At 40.5% G+C, this 20365-nt stretch overlaps 1 protein-coding gene across 4 annotated transcripts in view; it reads right to left on the bottom strand.

The window, feature by feature from the left end:
* unc5db (unc-5 netrin receptor Db) overlaps positions 1-20365 on the bottom strand; it is a 191026-nt gene that overhangs the window by 76627 nt on the left and 94034 nt on the right. For all 4 annotated transcript variants that reach the window (XM_038703670.1, XM_038703669.1, XM_038703668.1 and 1 more), the window contains exon 3: positions 1511-1654. In XM_038703670.1, the coding sequence (XP_038559598.1) occupies positions 1511-1654 (144 nt within the window). The remainder of the gene's footprint in view (positions 1-1510; positions 1655-20365) is intronic.

Below are 20365 nucleotides of genomic sequence, written 5' to 3'. Positions count from 1 at the left end.
GGATAGAGAGGATCCCATGGCCCTGTGCTAGGTAATCTGTTGACAAGGTGGTTTGGAGGATACACTAGATGGAGGAAGTGCACAAAGGTTGCTCTGATCATCCTCCCCTTTTATGTGCATACAGTCGTGATGGATCCTATTCTACAATATCTGCCTTTGATAGGCTATTGTGCTGCTGCTATCCACTGAAAACCTTTAAATGTCAGCCTTTTTGAAAAGTAGGAATGTGCCTTTGAAATTTCAACATGGTCTATAAATGGGTTCCATGTACCCTAGGATCGCGAGAGATCCCTGCATATAAGGGATGTAAAACCAGGAAGGAAACTCTATAACAGTGCCTCAGAACCCCAGTTCAGCTGACAAGTAGGTAAGTGCAAAGTAAGTGCAAACACAATGATGTGCAAATCCTAGTAGATAAAGACTTTGACATCACATCATCTTTGAACTCACATTTTTCCTCTCTTCAAAGGACTAGGAAAGACTCCTTTGCTTTCTTGAAGTTTAAAGGTAAGTGATTTCTGTCAGCTTTCTCGATATAAATAATCAAGTAAAAACACTACATTCAACAGAGGAGGGCTTTTAGATATAACACTGTCTGGCAGCCATAGGTCTACTGGGTTTGGACAACACTTGGTATGAATAGCTGGTTGTGTCTAAACTTTATTTGACAGCGTTAGTTTCTGAGAATTGATTATTTCACCACTGATAAGTCTTTCCTTGAAGATTATGTCACCTTGCTGTGTTTATACAGTTTGGTCCAGACCAAAGAAATTTAAAAAAAGGTGTATACAGTTTGTTAGTGGGTTTAAAGTAATAGTAATTGTACAGTAGAATTTGAAGGTTTTGTTTTTTATTTGCTTTTATCTTCTTTTATCTATCTATTTTTAATATTTATCTTCTGCTCTGGTGGTCACAAGGAACAGCTGGATACAAGCAGTAATCAGGTGGATTTGTCTATTTATTTAATTCATTGTCTAATAACCCCTGTAACATTTTGTGAGGGGTTGAATGGAAATTCTCACCTGCCTATAAATGAACTGTAAAAAAAGAACAAACACAGAGTCATCCCTTTTTACAGTCCATAATCACGTCAAAATGATTTCATTCTATTTTAACATGTGTATTGTTGAAAGGATGGGTATGAATCAGACACGCACCTTTTCTCTCTGACCTGCTAAGTGGGTAAGCCGGTGTTTGATATTAAAAATTATGCTTTATGCTAAACAAGACATTAACAGGACATTTATAGAGCAGATGTGCATATCGTAGCAGAAAAAAAACATGCCATTTAATTTCAGTTGGTCTGTAAGTTCAATGTGAAAACAACCTAAGCCTACTGTATCTAGCAAATTTATCATATCTGTCTTGGTGTTAATATATTTAATTAGCACCACAGATAAATGAGTACACATATGTCTCAGGTACTAGTTTTACATATCGCCAAACTGGCTACACGGAGCATTGTGACACAGCGGCTAGGTACTGATCACTGAGGTGTTTCCATACTCACAGGCGATGCGGACAGTAGCCTTGCGACTCTTGGAAGTGCCCAGGTGGCTCCAGGCCACACAGAGACACCAGTAGTCCTCTGGGCCGTGGAAATCCTCCACCTGCTGACGGGACACGTTGATCATCACCTCACGCACCCTCAGCCCTGGGACAACAGAGGGGATAGACTATAGTTAAAAACTATACACACAAAACATGTAAGATGTCTGTAGTTAGAATCTCCTACTAAAACAGCCCACACCCAATCTGGAACGTGATACTTTAGGATGCTGGGTTTGGGCCGTTTTGTTTTGTTATGTAAAGATTCGGATCGGGTTCGGATTTGGTTAGCTCTGTCAGGGTCAGGCTTGGTCCAAATACATCGCATTAGCTTGATTAGCTTGAATGACATTGTTGTGACAGCATGTACAAATTGCAATGCCATACATAGTTCTGTTCCGATTACACTGTTTTGGAACCATTAAATTCAGTTGAGAAAGACTGAGTTGACATGCCACGTTGGTCAGGCTGTGACTGACTTATAAGTAGATATTACGGTTTTGGTTAAAGTGGTAGAGCAGTGTTACCATTCCTCAGTCATTGGGGGTTTCAATTTTGGTTGTACCAGTCGGGTTCACTTGGGTCAGATTACAGGCTGGATTAAGGCCATTGTTTTAAGCACGTGCAGAACTACTGTTAATGGTGAAAACTGAAAGAGGAAAGCCCTGCATAAATAGAATCCTTAATCAATACCTCGATATGGCTTGCGTCAGTGAGCGATGGGCTTTACAGGATTAGTTCTGCGTAAGTTCTTAGGAAAGGCTGACACACTTCCTAAATCAGTGCATTCTCCCCCACTCTGCTGAGCTCTGAGAGCATCACTAAGGAAATTGGCAGAAACACAGTCCCCCGGGGGCCTCCAGTGTATGTTTTGAGCTCTCAATGCTGCTAACAAGAGGAAAGCTAAATCAGCTGTCGCAGAATTAGCATTAATAATTTGGACTACACTTAACCACTTCAAATAGCATATGTAGGCTCGCTGTGCAAGCGACACAAGGACAATAAACCATATTATGTAATACAAAAGGCTTGTGAATAATGCTCTTATTCTATTTAATGCACTAAAGAAGAAGAAAAAAACACTCTATTTGAAAATCCTCTAAGGCATCAAGCTGCAAGCCCCCAGTTGGAAATGTTCGTCACCCTATCATATAGCTTCAGATGGATATACAGCTCCCGGTTTTAATCTGAATCATAGGTTTAGGGCCTGTCACATGTGTTTTCTCTCTGCTCCACAGAGCCTTCCGCAGCCTGCAGGCCTTAAACCCACAGCTGGATTAAAAGCAATGTGCTGGGGATTGCAAAAGACCAATAACCAAACCCTTCAACCCCTGACTCTTCTGGCTCTTGTGCACCACACTCTGATAAATAACACTTTAATCTGACATGCTCTTACTAAAGTCTAACAGCCTCATACTGCGGCTGCACAGCTTGCGAAGCGCTGAGCAGACTTCCGAATGAATACCAATTAAACGCGAGTGAATGACAGCAGGGCTATGCCAATGGATTCATGCTGGCTTTCACCTTAAAATTAAGAAATGGAGAACATTTGGTGGCGGGCGGTCTCCACTGTGGCGGCTATAAATGACAACAGAAAAATGGGATTCTTCCTTTTTGTCACACCAAACACGGCTGACAAGTTGGCAAACGCTGGTACAAATTAGGTGACTCGTCTCAGGATGGTGCACTGCAGTGTATTTGTTGACCAGCGTAGTTTAAATCGTGATTGACGGGCCTGGAGAAAGAAAGGCCACATTTAAGAAGAGGAATCAACAAAACAGCAGCTTTATGGTTGGTGCTTCCCAGTTGCAGCCCCTGTAGAGAGTGAGACACGCATAATTCATAATTTCCTGAGCAGCAGCAGAGAGAAGGCAAGTGACAATGTATGTGTGGGAAGAGAGACATCGGAGAAAACAATGACTAATGACTTTTTCATGATGCCCTAAAAAGTGAAAGCCTGTGTTTTAGAGAAGAAGAAGAAAAAGAAGAAGAAGAGGAGAGAGAAGACAGACAGACTGATGGAGAGAGGCAAGAGGCGGCGGTAAGCTTTCTCGACAGAGCAACGCATTTCCTAGAGTCCAACCGGCGCCGACAGGTGGTTCGCCGGAGAGACGAGTGCTGCCACTGTGTCATCTGTCAACCCTATTTGTTTGTAGGCAGAATACTGCTGACAGGGCTCATTAGAGTAAACCACTTGATCTGTTCTCCTCCTCAATCCCCTCCTTGTGCTTTGCAGTTACTTGATAATCCATCCACAAAAGTCTAAATCACTGAGAGAAAGACTGGAAAGAAGAAGAAGTTTTGGCTGTTCTGAGATCTGGAGAAGAGGGGAGGGTTGCTTCAGTAGCTTTGCTAGCTTATTAACTTGGATGTGGATGACAAGAACTTCATTAAAATGTTGCGTTCAGGATCATTTCTGCTTAAGAAGTTTCAGTTCAGAAGAAAACTTTTGCCCCATGTCATCTTTCTCTCTCTTCCTCTGGTTCTCTTCTGTTAACCATCCAATAAAGGTAAAATAGGAATGGGGTGCTGTCCCATAGATCAATTTTAGACTTTTTAGAAAATGGCAATATCTGCCCAATGTACTGGCAAACCTAAAATCTGGTCCACTGGCTCTGAAGCAGAAAGGGAATTAAACTTTGTCTCCCTCACTTGAAAGGCCCTACCACCATTTAAATGTGATGTTGCATTGAAATACATGTTTAGAATAACACGCAAAACAAAGGCCTATATTAACCCTTTAAACCCTCTCTTTCTGCTTGGCGCTCAGTCTGAAATGTCATCATTTGGCATGTAAGTGATACTAGACACATTCTAGGAAAATTTTTAATGAAAAAAGAAAACAATTTAAAATTGTTTGGGGTTTTTTGCCAATGTTTTCAACACCCAGCAAATATCTGAACAGATAGAGGAGATTATCTGTGCTTTAAGGATATAAGAAGAATATTGTTGGGGCATTCGATGCCTTTGTAGTGTCAAAAAAGGTATTGAAGTCTAAAATCTAAAAACCTGTAACAACCAAAAAGATTGTTTTTTATACAAATATCATTACTTTTAATTTGTCTAACATACTTGTTGCTGACATGTGTGTGTGTGTGTGTGTGTGTGTGTGTGTGTGTGTGTAACTTTGTATTATGCTGTATTATGTGTTCTGTTTGTTTACCGCTGTTCTGTCACTGTGTGTATGTTTTAATTGTGACCTTCCAGGAGACTGTAGATCAACAGAAGAACTGAAGCCATCTACTGCACGGATTCCAAATGTTTTTGTGTCGACTTGTCATTTCGACCCCGAAATATTTAAAAATAGGGCCCAGGTTTCCAAACACATAAAGTACCCTTCAAACTAACTATGGTACAATACATCAAATGGTAACATTTCTGTTTAATATTGTCTTATCTGTGTGAGTGAGTACAAACTCTTTAGATAAAATATTCCAGTGGCGCCACAAGCAGTTAACCCGTTGGAGACTGATGTTATTAGCCTTTGCTTAGTCCCATTTGTGATTTGAGCACCTACTACATTTTTTGTAGTAGGTAACTCGTTATGGTTGGAGTATGTGTGGAATGCTAAGGTAAGAGGACGACACACCTCCACTTTCTGGGAAACGTCCACCCGGAGGTTTGATGTTTTTTCCACTAAAATGTCTGCTGCAAATTTCAGTTCAACTTTACTGTCAAACAGAATACAATAGAATTTTATTCAATTTCTTCCCCCTGTATTTCTTTTCTTCCTTTCCATTTGGAACTAGGATGGCTTATGCTTAGGTGATGCAAATATGCTTTTAACTGATTTCTAAATTCATCTATTCTCAGCCGATAGCTCAAAGATGTGCGCAAAGATGGTGTTGAGGAAAACTCAAAAACAGCAGACAAGTTTTCTTTTCAATGTAATCATTTTTGGTGTTACATTGATTTTGAGCAAATATGGCTGCCAACAGAAAAGAGATTCTGCTAACAAATCAATTTGAGCAGAAATGGAAGAAAAACTATTGTAAAGTAGTAAATTGGTTTAAAGGTATTCTGTCAGACTTGGTATGGGAGAGAAGCTTAGCTAAATGGATTCCTCCACATAACAAAAGAGGACAATTCTTATCAGGAAAAAAAAGTTAGCCGTGGTTTATACATACACTTGAAGTTACCTACATTTGAAAAAGCAACCTCTTGCAGTAGAGAAGCCAGTAGCAGCTCGAAAATCTAATTTGTTGTTTAAGTTGGCAGACTAGTTGCATAAAGGGTCAATTAAAAGGTTGATTGAAATCTACAAATATCAGAGACAGAAACAGAGCGAGATGTTTGACAGACATGTAAAGAGATTGTGCAGAATAGTCAAGACAAACTTAAACTGCTTCCAGAGACACTGTATGGCCCTTGAGGCAGCACAGCAGTTAATGCACACCATGATATTTTCTCTTTTATTGCATTGTATAGTAACAATTACACCCATTAGGTCATTAAAGCAAGAAGGTCGTGGGTTCAAACCCCGGTTGCCCCTGCCTTTCTGTGCTGGAGTGCTCTCCCCGTGTCCGCGTGGTTTCTCTTCGGGTGTTCCAGCTTCCTCCCACCATCCAAAGACATGCGGGCTAGGTTAGTTGGTGTCCCCAAAATTGGGAGTGAGTGAGTGTGAGTGGTTGTTTGTCTATGTGTGGCCCTGGTTGATGGACTGTGTGGCCCTGCGATGGACTGGTGACCTGTCCGGGGTGTACCCCGCCTTTCGCCCAATGTCAGCTGGGATTGGCTCCAGCCCCCCGCGACCCTGTACGCAGGATAAGCGGTTGACGATGGATGGATAGAGGTCATTAAAGGTAATGGATCACAAATCTGTAAGATGGCACCACTGCCTCATTCTACAGACGCATAATATATTGAGTTTTGACAATTTTGAAAATTTTTAATTTCTACAATCTACAAAGTGTGTCAACAATCTCGTGCCAGAAATACTGGCAGAAAAACAAAATAGGGAAATCAGAACTAGAGGCACAGTAAGTGGAAACTGTATAGCAGGACAACATTTGATTGTTTTCAGTAAGAGGAATACATTTGTGGAATGCATTACCATCTGAAATTAAAACACTGACAGAACTTTTGGTTTTTAACAGACATACGTCGTTGAACACTGAGTGGATACAATACATACACATACAAACAAATATGCGCACTTTGGGCGAGTGCGATACACGTGCACATATATCTAAGATCTCTTATTATGTGTTGTTGTATTGTTAAATATTGTTAAATGTTTCTGGACTCACATTACATTTACATTGATCTTCACTTCTTTTTAGGCCTGTAACTTATTGTATATACTGGATTTATTTATTGTTGTTTATTGTATGGATGAAAAGTAACAGTAACAGTTTAAACTCAACACTAATTTCTGTTATAACTTTAAAAACATAGAAACTTTAGAAACCTGCATACATTACATCTACTTTGTATACAGTATATGTATTGTTTTTATCGTACGCCTTCTTTCTCGCATAATCTTTCCCTTCAATTTATATCATGTTATATCATACAGTGTATGATATAATATAAATTCTGTATCTGCTTGTGCTAATATTCATTGAAACTACAGTACTGTATATCATGCTTATATTGGCTGAAATGTTTAGTTTTAAATATTTATGGAGGTTTTGTTGAAGACGTTACAGTGGCTGCTTGGACAGTTCACTGGTACTTCAGGCTGGCTATAGATTTGTGTGCTTACAGAAGCTTAGCATGGCTTATTGTTGTGCTAAATTTCCACAACTGGATATTCTCAGTGCTATTTGTTTAATGTGCTAGATAATGGCTTTTAATGGAATGGTTGAATGTGGGTGCCGCTAATCGACAGTATATTGTGTCTAGAAGTGTTCAGAAGGTGTGAAATAGGTCCTCTAGGCATAAACTGATTTAAAATTCCTGGTCATTGTTATTTGATGATATTGTATTCGTGCAATATCGCTGCATGCATGTTGTTCGGTGGGGTCAAATAAACGGCGTGAGAGCCACAACTTTCAATGGTCACTGGGACGTAAAACCTGCATGTATAGAATCAGCAGTAAAAGCTGAAAATGGTTGATGACTTTGCCCCCAAAAAAGGTTTAAAAAGCGTTTTCCCCACCGATTACATGGGTGCATGTGTATTTGATCCTTACGTCAGGGGAATCACAGGATTGGCTTAATATGTTTCCCGGCTCGGCTTTTTAAAGCAGACAGTTGGCTTTCTTTGGTGTTAAGGGCTTTCCTTATAGAGTTGTATTGAGGATTCCTTCAGTGTTGTGTCTTCCATAGTGATGTATTAAATTGAATAAACTTTATTTTTACAATAACACAACAGTAATTCGCCCTCCGATGGACTGGTCGACCTGTCCGGGGTGTACCCCGCCTTTCGCCCACTGTCAGCTGGGATTGGCTCCAGCTAGCTGTACGCAGGATAAGCGGTTGATGATGGATGGATGGATGGACAACAACAATTCCAAAGAAAAACACCACCACTGTGCCACCACTGTGCTGGCCATTAGCCTGTTCACTAGCTTCAAAAACGTCAGCAGTGACATGTGTAGGATCCATCAGTTCTGTTAACATCACTCTGGTGCCATTTTATCATTTTATCCTAAGCGTATGTAAATGAATGAGTGTAGCGCTTTCATGGCACCTTCAACTGTTTGTACACCATATTTTGGGGTCAGGGCATGAGATTGGTGCTAACCATCCAGCCAACTGCAATAAAATTTGAGGGCGGCTGACAGGTACAGACCATCGACCAGAGTTTCTTTTCTACTCGATAAACCTTTCTGACTGGTTTCAAAGAAAGACTGAAAAGAACAGATGCAATTTTTTCCATCCAGTAAGAAAAGTATTAGTTTCTGTGCCTGTGGGTATATCAGCCAAAGAATTTATGACATAAATATGCAAATTATATGATCATATAGTCAATATGATACCAAGGCCCCTGCTGTGACACTCCCATCCTCCATCAAATCCCATTCTGTTTGTATATGTTAAACACATTCTTATCAGCATGTTTCTCTGTGTGCCATGTCATTTTTGATGGCTTTCAGGAGCTGTGCAGATCCCAATTACAGATGCATACTCAACACAGTCGACGGACAGATGCTCTTATCTCCACTGGTTGCAATGGTCTACTGCACTGTGTGCCTGCATGCTCATAAAGTTAATCACAGTGGCTTTATTCATCAAGAGGTTAACATGTTGCCACAGGATACATTATGTGTTTCTACAGATGATTTCTAATTCATAAAATACAGTATATGTCCTGCATACGGCTCATGGTGCATAACCTAAACATGTACACTCTTTATCAGCAGCAATCCAATTATGTTTACTCACTTGTAGTCTACACACTTCTACATGCTGAAGTCAGATTACAGTCCAACCATTTATAATTTATTTGAATTTCTCTGCATTCATGTAAAAAAAGGATGCATATTTTCAAAGCATCTGGGTAGCAGTCACATCAGCAATCTGCAACCTAACTGCAGACAGAAAGCAGTCAAATAGCTAATTGTAATGTTTGCGATCTAAGTGTGTCAAGTGGCGGCAGCAGCACAGCTAATTACAACGCCGGAGGTAGTCAAACAATAAATATTACAAAGAATAATTTTTACAGACCGCCTTTCCTCATCTGTTGCTGGCACCTGAAGGGAAATTCTTAGTCAGCATGTTGCTTAAAGTTAAGGACAAACCCGAAGATGAGCTGAGACATACAAAGACTGGAGATATCACACATAAAGATTATGCTCCATCGCTCACAGTTCAACATAGTGCAAATCGCTTCCTATCTGAAAGGGCCTTAACTAGTCTGTGTAGTGTCTTCAAATGTCCATAACATGTCCTTAACCAAAAATGACCAAGGAACATGATCTCGTACTTTGTACTTTGGCACATGTTCCACATCTAATATGACAGTGAGTGCAGGCTAGCTAGAAAACTAGCTAACTTTACCTAACTACAGAGCCCCCTTCACCAACCTGAGCTTGAAAATGAGGCGATAGTAACAGAAGATAACTCCTCAACCTCCTCTTTCCTCAGTGTGCCTCATTGCCTTCAAAATCCCTTTTATTTCTAATATCCGTAGCTGCTTCCACCAGATGCCAACACTGACAATCCCTGAAGCTGTAACCATTGCACGCTCAGTCAAAATGCAGGCATGCTGAGTAACGTTAGTCTGGAGAAACTTTCAATCTGCTGCTTGAACCGAGGACCCAACAATGTCATATTATTTTCAAGGACATAAATGCATGATCAGAATCCAGGGCTTTTATTTTATTCTTATTTTTGTAAAAGATCTGGGGATTTTCAAAAAACTAAATCCCCGGATATTCTGAAAAGTGGATGTTTCAAAAACAGGAAAAGCTAAGGAAAAACATCCATGTTCATGCATCATTTCCATTTTTAACTACTGTACTTCATCACTGGAAAATATCTTGATTCTGAAAGGCCTATTTGACAAAGGCTATTAATAAGAAATCATCATTCTGTCTTTTCTGTCTTGCCCATGTGCTTGCCTGCACTTGTGTGCCACCCACATGCTGTAAGAGCCACAGCAGAATCCTACAAGCAAAACTGAGGGCACTACACTTCTGATCTCAGAACAGCATTAGCACATTAGCGTCATGCTCCATCAGGGTCTCATTACGTCTGCCTCAGCTCGCCTAAGTAGAGCTGGTTTCCACACCAGGACTTAATGCTGACATTAGAATCCTGCAGGTACTTTTCTGAGAACTCAACCTGCTGTTCAGTAACCGGAGCACTTAAAGTACTGAGGTTTTGTTCAAAATCAATCCCCAAATCAGCCACCATTCCAATCTGCCCACATTCATATTACATACCAGCAAAACTTGCACACAAGAGCCCAGGCACACAGACACACACACACAAGCATGTGCATAGAGACATCTTAAGAGTCTACTTCACCTATCTTTTGGGGGAAAGATATTTGATAGCAAATAATTTTTTATCCCTCCCAGAAAAGAGAAACTTTTTTTCTCCCAATCCTATTAGGCCCTGTGCCAACTTCTTAGCTCTGTAACCAGAGACAGCCTCAACCCACAGCCGTGTCTCCTTGAAATGACACCCAGTTCCAAGCCAGCAAAAAGTGAAATCAAGCCCGACAAACCCAAAACATACCGCTAACAACTGATACATCTTGCAATGTTATGAGATGCCGAGAACAGAAGTGAAAATATACTTCCATAGTGGCAAACAGCAGCAATTAGAACTACAATGGCTCATAAACAAAGAACAAGGAAATGTGGTTTTGTGTTTCTCCATTTGTGTCTGGATGGGGAGCTAAATGCAGATTGATACATCGAGTGTGCCCGCTCAAGTGAAAAGTCATCACCACAGTATTTTTTTCCATAACTGGATTCAGCAGTGGTGTGTGCAGGGAGTGGGGGGATGGTGGTTGGGGTTTAGTTTATGTTTTCACATTCATCCCTGTTTTGTCAAGTGCTTCAGGTAGCATCTCTAAAACGTGTTTCACTACAACATATTGAGCACATTAATTCTAATCATTAGGACTACACTACACTTTGTGTTTTAGAGCAGGATTAGTCTAAATTACACCTCTGTTAGGTTTATTTTCTCAGCAAGTACAAGTAATTCTGTTGCTATATGGAGGTGCAGCCCTACCAAATGAGCAAAGAAGAAGACAGGCCATCAACATCCTTGGTTCGATTCCAGCCAGAGACCTTTTTTTGTATGTCTACCCCCCTTCTCTCATCTTCACTTTCTTGGATAAGTGTCACCGAGCACCTTCCCAAGGGTCAAAATTGGATATAAAAACACTAGTGCATGCATCGATACTCCTGTGACAGCTCAGGTATTAAAACCAAATCCGCTGACTCAGCACCGACAACGGGCTCCTTTCTTTCACATAAAAAAAGAAAAAATCAAACCTTTACAGCCTAGTCCTCAGCCCTGGCAGTAAGCATGCGGTAAGGCTAAATAAAATCATCTCTAGGAAAAAGAGAAGTTATAACCCCTCCTTTCCCTTTCCCCCGAAGGAGTTTATAGAGGATGGCGGTAGGAGGGTTTGGGTGTATGTGTGTGAGGTGTATTGTCCGGGCCACATTCGGTTAACAACCCCATTAACTGGCTCACAAAGCAACCCCGGGGCAACGATAACATCAATCCCGGCTTTAGAGGCCATTATGTTGCAGCCCGAGATATACGCGCCGCTCTGCAAAAGTAAGGCGAGGCAGCAGCAGCGGAGAAGCTAGAAGGGTGATAAGGTGTCACCGCCCGTTTGCCAAGTTCACCCCTCCATCCACCCGGCAACCCCATCCTGACCGCACACACACAAACACACACACACACCAACAAAGATCCAACAAGCCCCACTGGGCTGCTTGGCAGGTGTGGACTGAGGCCGTTTATCTGCTTCAGTCAGGACTTCGCGCTTCACACACCCAGACAAACCAACACGCACACACACACACACACCAACAAATACACTCACACACATGTGCCCTCTAAACTATGCAAAGACACGCACTGTAAACACACTACAAACATACATATGTGCACCAACACACATGCAATAATACCTAAAAACACACACCTCAGCACACACACACAGTGAAACATACTTGCATTAAGCCACACACGCTTATACACAAACGCTGTCACGTTATGTACATGTGTACATGCAATACCAATACAGGCAGTACAAATAACACATCAATATGTACATGCAGATAAATACTTACCACCCGTGCCCCTGCACACACCCTCATACCACACACACACACACACACACACACACACACACATGATATGGCTTCTGCAGTGTATGAAGGCCAGAGCTTTGTCTGCTCGCTGCTCACCGATGATAACATTCACACTCAGCGGATGCTGGAAAGAAAGGTCAAGGATTTTTTCAAAGCCTCTCTTTCCTATTGCTCAATGAATAACTACTCAACACCAGGATTCTATACGGAAACATGTTTGTGTGCAACTCCGAGTGCTTAATAGCCAGATTCCTCCAAGGGAGGCTTAACTGCCTCAATTAAAATCACATAAAGGAGAATGTGCGAGTCCTAACAGCATAAGCACGTCTCCTCTTTTAGAACAAACAAGGATAAAGAGTTTCCCCCTGACAGAGTCAGGTGGATGCTGATTTTCTCTCACACTCCAAGTTTGGACGCAGTAATCACAATTAGGGAAGAGAGGCGGCGCCAGTGAGTGATGGCTCCCCCCGCTGTCTCAGACATATGGGGGGGAGGGTACCGGTTTACACCCAGCACCCAGGGGATCAGTCAGCTCTCCCAGCAGGCCCCCCTGCTGAGCATCTGCCAGATTTGGTGAGACAGGTAGGTTTTCACGGCAACCGTGCGAGGAAGTGCTGAGGGTTTTATCACAATAGGAAATAGGACGGAGTTTACTTCAGGGGAAGTAGTTGAGAAAAACCCACCCACACTAATCTCCTGAGGCTGACATGAATCTTAATCGGGTGGAATTCTTGGTTTGCATTACAGTGAGTAGCATAAAACACAAGTTTGTGAAGATAGGAGGTTTTAAGGATTCTGATCAGAAACTGGAGGTCCTAATTTTAGCATTTTATTTAACAAATTACTAATTGATCTTATTTTTTATTGAAAATAAACAACTTCATTAGGTTCCCATGTATAATAGTGTTAGATTTTGTTAAAGACCCACAGGGAATTATCATCTGAAACTGCAGCTCCACAGATCACCATAGTGTCATTGTTTTGGTTTTGCAATCTGCAACTTTACAGTTTGGTTCAGTCACACTGCTCTTTATTTCCAACAGCGGCAGACAGGTGTTTTTAGTGAAAAGCACCATACAGTAGACAAACTACCTGGTGAACACAGGGTTCGTCAAATAAGTTTGGCATTGGGCCAATTCTAATTTTTAAGTCATTAGATAATTTGAGACTGGTAGTCAGCATGCCTTTTCAGCCAAGTTGGTGGAGCATGGGACTCTCACTCTCTGGGTTGCGTGTTTGATCTCCACATTTTTTCTCTCCCTCTTCGACAAATTAATTATGAAGTTACCATTTCACATGCTCACAATAAAGCATGTGCTGGAGTGTGTGCATCCTGGCGATAAGTCCACATCCATCAACCCTGTTGCCAAGCATCACACATTACATGACTGTAGGAAACATCATTTAGTGTAGCAATGTCAGTCACATAGCTCTTCAATCAAGGCCTGACACTGGCTTTGCCGGTGGATCACATTTAATTAATTATTGTTTTCTCGAGTTCTCGAATTAATTATGTCATTATCTCAGATTTCATTATCTCAATGATTTTGTTATCTCTGGAAAACAACAACTTGTTATTTCAAGATAATGACATCAATATCTCGAGATCCCAAGAAAATAAAATATTTCGCTGAGATTGTAAATGGAGTAAATAAAATGTATGAATGTATTTCCTCCTCGGGCTTCCGTAAAGTAGAAGACTTTGCTTTGGAGTTTCCAGCCAAAAAAATCAATAAGTTAATAAAAGTTAATTCGGCTTTAAGGTTTGTTCAGAATGATTGTGAAACAAACTTTAGAGGCGTCACTATTGCATATTATACGCAAATTAAATCTAGCTCTCCAACAATACGTGACCTTATATATTTCTATGAAAGTGAAATCTTGGACGCCAATGACAAAGAGCTACCACAAAGTCTAAAATAAGGATCTTCTCTTCCACAGATATTTTTCACCACAGTATCACTATTTCTTTGTCAGTATTAAGGTTAAAATGTTTACATTTTGAACATTTCCTTTTTCTATCGTAGCTGGTCTATTCTTCATTGCCGACTGTAACATAATTCCTTGAGAAGTGATTGACTTATTCCACAGAATAGAAATAGGTGCAAAGTTCTCCTTGCAGCACACCACAATAAAGCGAAGAGAAAATTTGCTTCACGTTCGATCTGAATGCTCCATAACTGTTCAATAATTGTGTCCGGGTGTTTCACAGCAGATACCAGTAACTGTAGATTGAACCTGCCAATTTTCTGGATATTCTCCTGCAGATTTTCATTCCTTGTGATCAGCATGGGACACTTGAACTCTCCACTGAATGACAGACTAATGAAATTCTTTGGCTGCAGCTCCTTACGTCAGGGTGAGGCAGATTCCATTACAGGCTTTAGAGACTGACACCGCAAACACTGTTGAGTCAAATCCTGATCCCATATTGGTCTAGGCCTTGGTAATATTCTTTTCATATAGCTCCTTTCATATGTCTCTCGCTCATGTGTCTCAGATAGATATTAGTGGAGTAGAAGGCATGAAAGATCGCAATAAAAATTAGACAGCTGTACCATCTTATCCAAGTTCCAATAGACACTTGACTAATAATGTGTCCAAACAGCACTTTGATGAAGTGACTGGCACCATATGCATCATAAGTACTGTGATTAAGATTTTAATAAAAACACCTGTCATTGTTATTATCCAACTGTGAAGCAAAAGATTCAGCAAAATACTGAAAAGTTAGAACCATCTGAAATGTTTAAAACATCAACCAGGAAATGTTTTGAAAACTGTGCAGGCAGTCTAGGACCATGGCCACATTAACATGCTAGGAGATTTGATGTTGTGCCACTACTCACCACCAGCTATACATGAAAGCTCCGTTATTTCCCCAGACACCAAAAAAACAACCAGTACTGTTGCTGAATACTACCTGGCTCCAGGTTTCCTTGTGTCAATTATTTTTAAGCAAATAAACATAACTTTATTTAAAAATTCACATCACGTGAGCACATAATTAGGTAAAAAAAATTGTTTTCTTCAAACTAGAATTTTACACCAGGCCAGGGCCACAATATTACCGAACAAGTTGCCTGCTTCAAATGATTCCGATTCCAGCCTTATCTGTGACATATGTGATGTTCTATAATGTTCAATCAGCTGTACAGTGCACTGAAATTGAGCCAGCAGTGCCAAGCCTTTGTCATTATTTCTTGGACAATGCATTTCCATCACAATTTATTTAAGAAGATTTTAGCTCCAAGCCTGCATAAGGCCCTTTGTGAAAATGTTATCGAATGTTGCTATTGTCTGTCTTCTTTTTTAACTCAGTATGCCTTAGTTAGCATTAAAATAGGAGAGGAAATCTTTTTAATAACAAGAAGGCATTTACTAGAGACTTCATCAGGATATTCTCATAATTGCATTGAGCTGCATCAAGTATTGCTGTGCATGTAGCCCCTGAGAATAAAGGAAATTATCTTGATTATTATTTCTGTCCGCATATCTTATCCTATTCATCTCTCTGCATTGTTAAGCTGGTATAATACATCTAACTGACCTTATAAGAACTTTATTGCTGGGAAAAGAATCCAACTAAACCTTCTGCTGTTCCTCACCCAACTCGGAAATCTACAAGAAAGTGCTGAAACTTAATTTCATGTGACCAAATTGGCAAGAACAGATCAGTACTGTCTTACAGGGAAAATCCAGTCTCCCATCCTCTTACGCTGTTATGTATCATCAGTTTGTGAAGTGCATTTCCGAGGTAGTGTGTGATAAAGTGTGTTTCGCGCCCCCCTTTTCCCCTCACAGTGCCTCATCTACTTCCACTTCACTTCTCTATTTCCCAGAATGCCTTTCAACATGTGGTGTGAGCTTGTTGCCTTCAATCTCAGAGGGGTTTGTGAGCAGATATATAAATATATATATATATTGCTCACAAGCCGACCACTCTGTGAACGCTAGGGTGTGTCTGCTCAAAATGCCAATTGCCTTGTAGCCTTGTTGCATTCTGGTCCAGTGGCTCTATTGTGCTTGAAAGAACAGGTATGTCTTTTTGTACTATGATGGATATCTCCCTGTGAAAATGTTGGTCCAAAATGGTGAGTCTAGATAGAAGACGTTGATAGATTCACACTAAAACCTGAAGTTTAGAATCACAAGCAAAATCCACGGAAATGGGTGTGTCCTTTCATTTCTGATCAAATTCAAGCCTTCAAAGTGACATTCAAATGAACTTGCTAAAATTTAATCTGCAAACAGCTGCTGCCAATGTTTTTTTATAGATAGGACTGGAATAATCTATAAAAAATGCAATCAATATCATGCACACACTTTGCCTGTTCTCGAGTGTTGTACAGCACAGAGTGCAGATACACAGTCCTCCCTTAGCGTCTGCTGCTGGGAAACTCAAGGGCATTGTCAGCTTTATCAGCGCCCAGTGATTCATCAGGCTAGTTGGTAAATAAGAGATGTTATCAGGTGCTCCTGGTGGCATTGAGGGCCCATGTCCTAATCAATAACATTCCAATTCTTCACTGATCTCTTTCTCTGATTAGCTGTACGAATCCAATACACAATGTTGCTGTCTATTACTGAGCCAGGACAAATCCATCCCGTTAAGACCGCCCTTATCTGATATAACGCGGGCCTATGCCAGGGGCTATGGTGAGGACATCCTCAGGCTCTTCTAATTGCTAACCCACTTGGGCCAGCAGATAGCAAGGAGATTTCACTTGGCCTGGCAGTGCCACAGGCAGTTAAGTGGGGTGATCTTAGTGAGATGTAACCAGTCAGTGCACAGAGACTGGGTAAACTGAGCTAAAATGGCTTGTAATTTTTCAACTCCCTTAAATGGGATTGGGAGATAGTGGAGTGGGATGGATAATGAAACAGGTTAAGAAAAGGATGGGCGGGTGAGCTGTCAGTCAGTAAAGCGCGCCGATGGCAGCAGGCACTTACTGACGTGGGAATGCTGATGAACAAGCCGAGCCTAATTTGAGTTAATGAATATGAAATATGCATCACATTTCCCTTTCAAAATGATCTGTGATGAGCATAACGGATGGAAGAGAAAATGAATCTGCATTAACCAGTCAGTGTTTAGCTTCCAGAGACTGATTGTATAATGGATGTGATTGTCAAACGGTCATGTTACACACACATATAGCCCATTGACCTCTGAATTATACAGTCTGTGCTCTAGTTAGGGGAGGTAAATACAATTTTTTGAAGTCCCCTTTTTTAAAGTTCTGCGTAATTTGGATAATTTCAATGAATTAACCTTGAATTATGCTAAATCCCCAATGTTTAGGATCTAAACAATTTGACTTTGGTGTCCCCAGTGGTTGTATTAAAAAATACTCTTGTAAACAGTAGGGGTGTAACGATACACCAAATCAACAACCTCAATTTTTTAGCCATGATTCGGTTCATACCTCAGTTTTTCCCGCCCGTTTTTTTGGAGGGGGAGATATTATTATTATTAATATATTCTATCTAGGGTTAACTGATGTAGTTGAAGTTGCAGGCATGATCACTCAATCATGACTGGACCGAAATATTCACATGACATGCAGTTGGAGGAATATTTACAAAATATAGGCCTACAGCTTTCTCTAACTTTAAATACAGTGTTTTCGACATATACTTTACTTGGGCAGGCTGGCCATGTGTATTAGCACCTGCCAAAGTATATTTAGTAACCCTCTTTAGCATTCTGCAGTGAAACACAAGAGAGAGATGTTATCTGAAATTACATTAAGCAGACACGGCAGAATTTTACATTACGGAGGGACAGTGAACGCACCACTGCAGATGTCACTCACTAACATTATTTTCATTTTCGACCCACATACGGCACACTTTAAAACTGAATCACGGTTGAGTTTATTAAACACGGCAACTTTATGAAACGTTCTGCCGATGGAGAAAGTCAGCAGAGACACATACAGTGAGAGAGAGACAGAAAGAGGCGGAGCAAGCCGGCGTGTTTGCCGTAACAGACAAGAGGTGCAGGCTACGGGTGTGTGTGCGCGTGTGAAGAGAAGAGGAGCAGAATCAAGTAGTAAATAAACACTAAAATAAGTTGGAAAATGACCAACAATAACCTACTGTCAATACAAATGAGATACAGGCCTACACCGCTACCGCCCCCACCGGCCGCCGCCACAGTTACACTGTCTTAATGGGAGCTCAACAGTCCGGGGAGCGGGTGTGTCGGGGATGGGATGATAAGCTCAGCAAAAACAAGATTTACGTTAGGTTCCTCTTTAAATATTCCTCTGAAGCTGAAAGACTGAAAGACATTTAGGGAGCCAGTACCCCACTTTATTGGACCCCTCTGAGAAACTATTGCATAATAAGCCATTTTAACCATTAGTTTATATTTATACATTGCATCAATAGAACAGCCTTTAATAGGAAAGAAAATACTGAAGGTGAATGGTCTTATAATCATTTGCGCTCATAATGTCCTTTAAAACTATTCCACTAGTGTAAAGACCTATTCAACGTGTTGTGCTGTTTGAGATATTACATATGGCAACTGCAAACACAATCCTGAATTTATTGTTGTTCAGTACATTAAAGTAGTAACCGTAAGCAGCCAGTGATTTCAGTATTAGTCACGCACCTTTATATTACTCACTTTAAACGACAACATTTAATCAGCTTCCCATTACATGGTTTTAAAGATGCAATATACTTCTTCATAGTGTTAGCCCCGCCTCCCTCCCCTTAGCTGGTCAGGTTTATACCACAGCACCTGTCACTCTTGTTGAGGAGTCATCGATCTTAAAAAAAGCATCCAGCCTGAGGTTAACGTAACAGGAAGTTGTTGATGTGGCTGCACGGTGTTTGGTGATGGTGTTAGTTTCTCAGCTATGCCTGTGGTCATTTATAAAGAAAAGTCCCACCCTCAGGCTAGCCTCTGTCTCACCATGTGGTTTCCTAAATTGTTTACTCATCCATGTTTTTTCTGAAAGGCTGAGGCATGTCATTGGCTATTCTTTTCATATTTTAACCTAAATCTATCACGGAACAATGGTTATTTTAGAGCATTCAACATTGCCCCTCGATTGTGGTTCTGTGTTTTGCCTCATTCTGTATTAGCTACATTTATAGACACACCATTAATCCAATAATAATTACATTAAAGCCCATTCTTCCACTGATAGGCCTTTTTCACAGTTTATACATTTTTTCATAGCAGGAAAAGCACAGGTGTAACTAATAACATTAAATCTCATTTCCATTAAGTATTAAAATGAGGCATCAATGGGAGCCACAGTAACAGTGCCATGGAAGTTGTGAACCTAACGGAATGCAGTACTTGTTAATGTTGTTAATTTGACATTTTGTTTTCCTCAGTCATCCATCAGAGTATTTGTAGCATTTATTATTTATCAACAACTTTGAGGCTAAACACCACTTTTTGTGCTGCTATAAAGTTGTCTGTTCATTTACAGACTGGTGAGTCTTTCACCCTTTGCTGAAAAAGAATGACTCAAAGCACCGTTTAATTATTTTTAAAAGATAGCCACAAGGGTATCACAGTAGCATCTCGACAGAAAGATCGAGTTTGAGGTTGAATACTGTGGGGAAACTGATGCTGTGGAGGAGGCGTCTCAGCCATTAATCACACTACCTTCTGTAGCATGGAAACAGGAATATTAATAGAACCGCCCTCGAGTAATGCCTTAGTGGACTTGTTATTATTGGACATAATCAGATTATTAAGCGCATGTGCTTTTTCGGTTGTGTGAATATTTTTGCTATTATTAGAATCAGAACTAAAAGATTGACTTGCCTGTTGAACTGGTGAGAACTTTGGCAGCTCGGGATGTGTTTAAAATGGTTTTCTTTAAAAACTGTTGCCACTGAAATGCCATTGAAAACACAACAATTTAAACAATTTAATTTAAACAACCATTTAAAGCTGCTTGAACCAATATTTTTTTACTATGGAATAAAAGACTGTATTGTCAACGGGGTTGCTCTTAGTAATTAACCCATAGACAATTTATCACCAACTCTACAGAGTGTTTAAGTGTTTTTCAGCTCATTGTTTTCGTTTTCCCGCCCGCAAC

This window comes from Micropterus salmoides, unplaced genomic scaffold (assembly GCF_014851395.1).
Source record: "Micropterus salmoides isolate LMB-PRFRI ecotype aquatic unplaced genomic scaffold, ASM1485139v1 Ms_hic_scaffold_7, whole genome shotgun sequence".
Taxonomy (NCBI): domain Eukaryota; kingdom Metazoa; phylum Chordata; class Actinopteri; order Centrarchiformes; family Centrarchidae; genus Micropterus; species Micropterus salmoides.
This window is presented reverse-complemented; position numbering and strand designations above follow the sequence as displayed.